Below are 2,251 nucleotides of genomic sequence, written 5' to 3' on the forward strand. Positions count from 1 at the left end.
AGGGGAGGCAGAGAAGTAGTGCCCAGTTTCCCCTGCCTTATGAAAGGTCAAGACTACAATTCCCTGGACCGATTTCTTCTCCTTAGTAACCTCCTACTGAGGAGTTCAGTTTCCTAATCACCCTGATACTAGGAATGCCATACTCAGCAGAGAGGACACAATCAATGATTTTCAAGGAAGAGCACACCCGTGTGGCACTATGGGTTCATGCACTAAACTGCAAAGTTGTTTGAACCACAAGGTCAGCAATTCAAGCTCACCAGAAACATTATACAAGTCGCTGTGGGTCGGAACCAACGGACTCAGTGGCACTTAACAACAACAAACCCATTGTGGAGTCCTGGTGTGGCGCTGCAGGTTAATGCAGTAGACTACAGTTCAAACTCATCAGCTGCTTCTTAGAAACAGGGATGCTCGGAGTGGGAATCTACTGACGACACTTAACAACAACAAACTGGTATCTGGGTGTCCACAGCAGTGTTTTGTGCTTGTCAGTTTGATGAGAATTAGTAAGGCCCTAAATCATTAATGAACTGAATATCTGACAAAACCAAGTAAGTACTTTCAACAAGTCTGAGCAAAACAAACCTTAAACTATCATGATCCTAAGAAAATGTCCCTTTCAGAGGCTCTGCGCTGGTCTCCGTCTATCTTTTTCTCATTCATCTACTCAATGAAAATGTACTGAATGCCTTCCGCGGGCCTGCCACTGTGCTAGGTGCTGGTAAAATGCAATCAAGCTCTAATCACACTTAAAGCACAACAGCAAGGCAGGCGAGGTGGTTAACTTTGGTGGACAAAGACAAATCTAATTTGCCTGGAGCACTGGGCAGGAAACAAGAGAGGGGAAAGGTAAATCCGGGCCAGTTCACCAACAGTCTGGATTCATAAACCGCAAAGTGATAGGAAATCAAGAAAACGCCTTCCCAGCTTATGGTCTTCAATTTATTCTTCCCTCTGTCCAATCTGAGCCAGAGCCGTCAAACTAAGGGAGGAGACACGCCCACCAGGCTGTCATAAGGATCTCCCTCTTGCAGAGTGAAAAACCTGCCCCTGCGTTTGGGGATGCGGGTGTTCTCCTCCCCTCCTCCCTAAACTTCTCCAATCTTCTCGCCATCCTCCGGGGTTATCACTTTCTTCCTGAAGCAAGCCATCGTTCCTGCTCCCAGTCTCACTTTTCCCACCCCAATTTATGTACCCATCCCGCTAAGAGTCCACCGGTAAGTAAGCCCAAAGCGAGCCTGGGGAGCACTCTGGCTCACTGTGCGCAAGTACAGATTCTCAAGTTGTCTTAGGCGCAGTAAACAAGCCCTCGCAGACCTGATTTCCCAAAAGTAAAAGGGTCAGCGCCCAACAGCACGGGCACAGGAAGGCGAGGCAATCTACCAAGGGGCTTCCGCCCCTGCCTTTCTACTTTTCATCTGGTCCTGGGCACTGCCGCTCTTTGAATGGCTGATCTCTGCTTAAAAGTCATCTTTCTCTGACCATCAAACTCAAACCTGCCCCATACTGGCTCTCAGCACACACGTTCACACTGTACCCACGACTGGCACAGTTTGGGGGTACTGTGAGCATCTGAGGGGAAGGGCCTCGCTCGCCGCTAGACCCCCGGCCCTGGGAATCGCGCTGGCTGGCTGGCGCGAGCCTGACGTTCCGAACCGCCTGAATGAATGGCTCGACGAGAGCGGGCGACGGTCGCCATGCCCCGCGCGTCCCCCGGCGCCGCCTCCCGCGCTCCCGGGCCCGCCTCACCCGTCCCCCGGCACCTCCCGCAACTTCAGCCCCAAGGCCTGCAGCTGGTTGGCAAAGCTGAGAAACTCCTCCTCGCAGCTGCCGCCGCCGCTGGGTTCAGGCCGGTTCCGCCGCTCCTTGGCCAGGGCCCGCCGAGCCGCTCGCTCGTCCCGCTTGCGCTCAGCCTCTGCTTTCCGGCTGCCGCTGCCCGGCCGACTCTTCGCCACCTGCTTTCGGGACATGGCCCCGCGGCTGCAGGAGCGAGAGCCGAAGGACCCTGCCGGCGACCACTTCAGGTGCCAAAGAAGCGCAACGCCACGGACTACGGAGCCCCGCAACTCCTGTACTGCGCCTGCGCTGGCCCCTGACATCAGGTCACGCTGGACGCCCCGCCCACTCCCGCATGGGGCTGGGAGCGAGGCGCCGTAGAGAGCGGTCCTGAGATAGAGCTATTGCTGTCCTTGTTTATTCTACAGTTCCCTCTCGTGGTGGGTGGTACTTTAAATGAGGAGCCGGTGAG

The 2,251-nt window shown here is 54.6% G+C and overlaps 1 protein-coding gene across 1 annotated transcript in view; it reads right to left on the reverse strand.

Annotated features, from left to right (window-relative positions):
• Positions 1-1,973, reverse strand: part of OTUD3 (OTU domain containing 3) — a 75,617-nt gene extending 73,644 nt beyond the window's left edge. Inside the window, exons 1-2 of the mRNA XM_006862409.1 lie at positions 1,753-1,973; positions 1,199-1,320 (exon numbers count right to left, since the gene is read on the reverse strand). Of these exons, the coding sequence (XP_006862471.1) occupies positions 1,199-1,320; positions 1,753-1,973 (343 nt within the window). The remainder of the gene's footprint in view (positions 1-1,198; positions 1,321-1,752) is intronic.
• Between the last annotated feature and the right edge of the window lie 278 nt (positions 1,974-2,251).

This window comes from Chrysochloris asiatica, unplaced genomic scaffold, assembly GCF_000296735.1.
Source record: "Chrysochloris asiatica unplaced genomic scaffold, ChrAsi1.0 scaffold00047, whole genome shotgun sequence".
NCBI lineage: Eukaryota > Metazoa > Chordata > Mammalia > Afrosoricida > Chrysochloridae > Chrysochloris > Chrysochloris asiatica.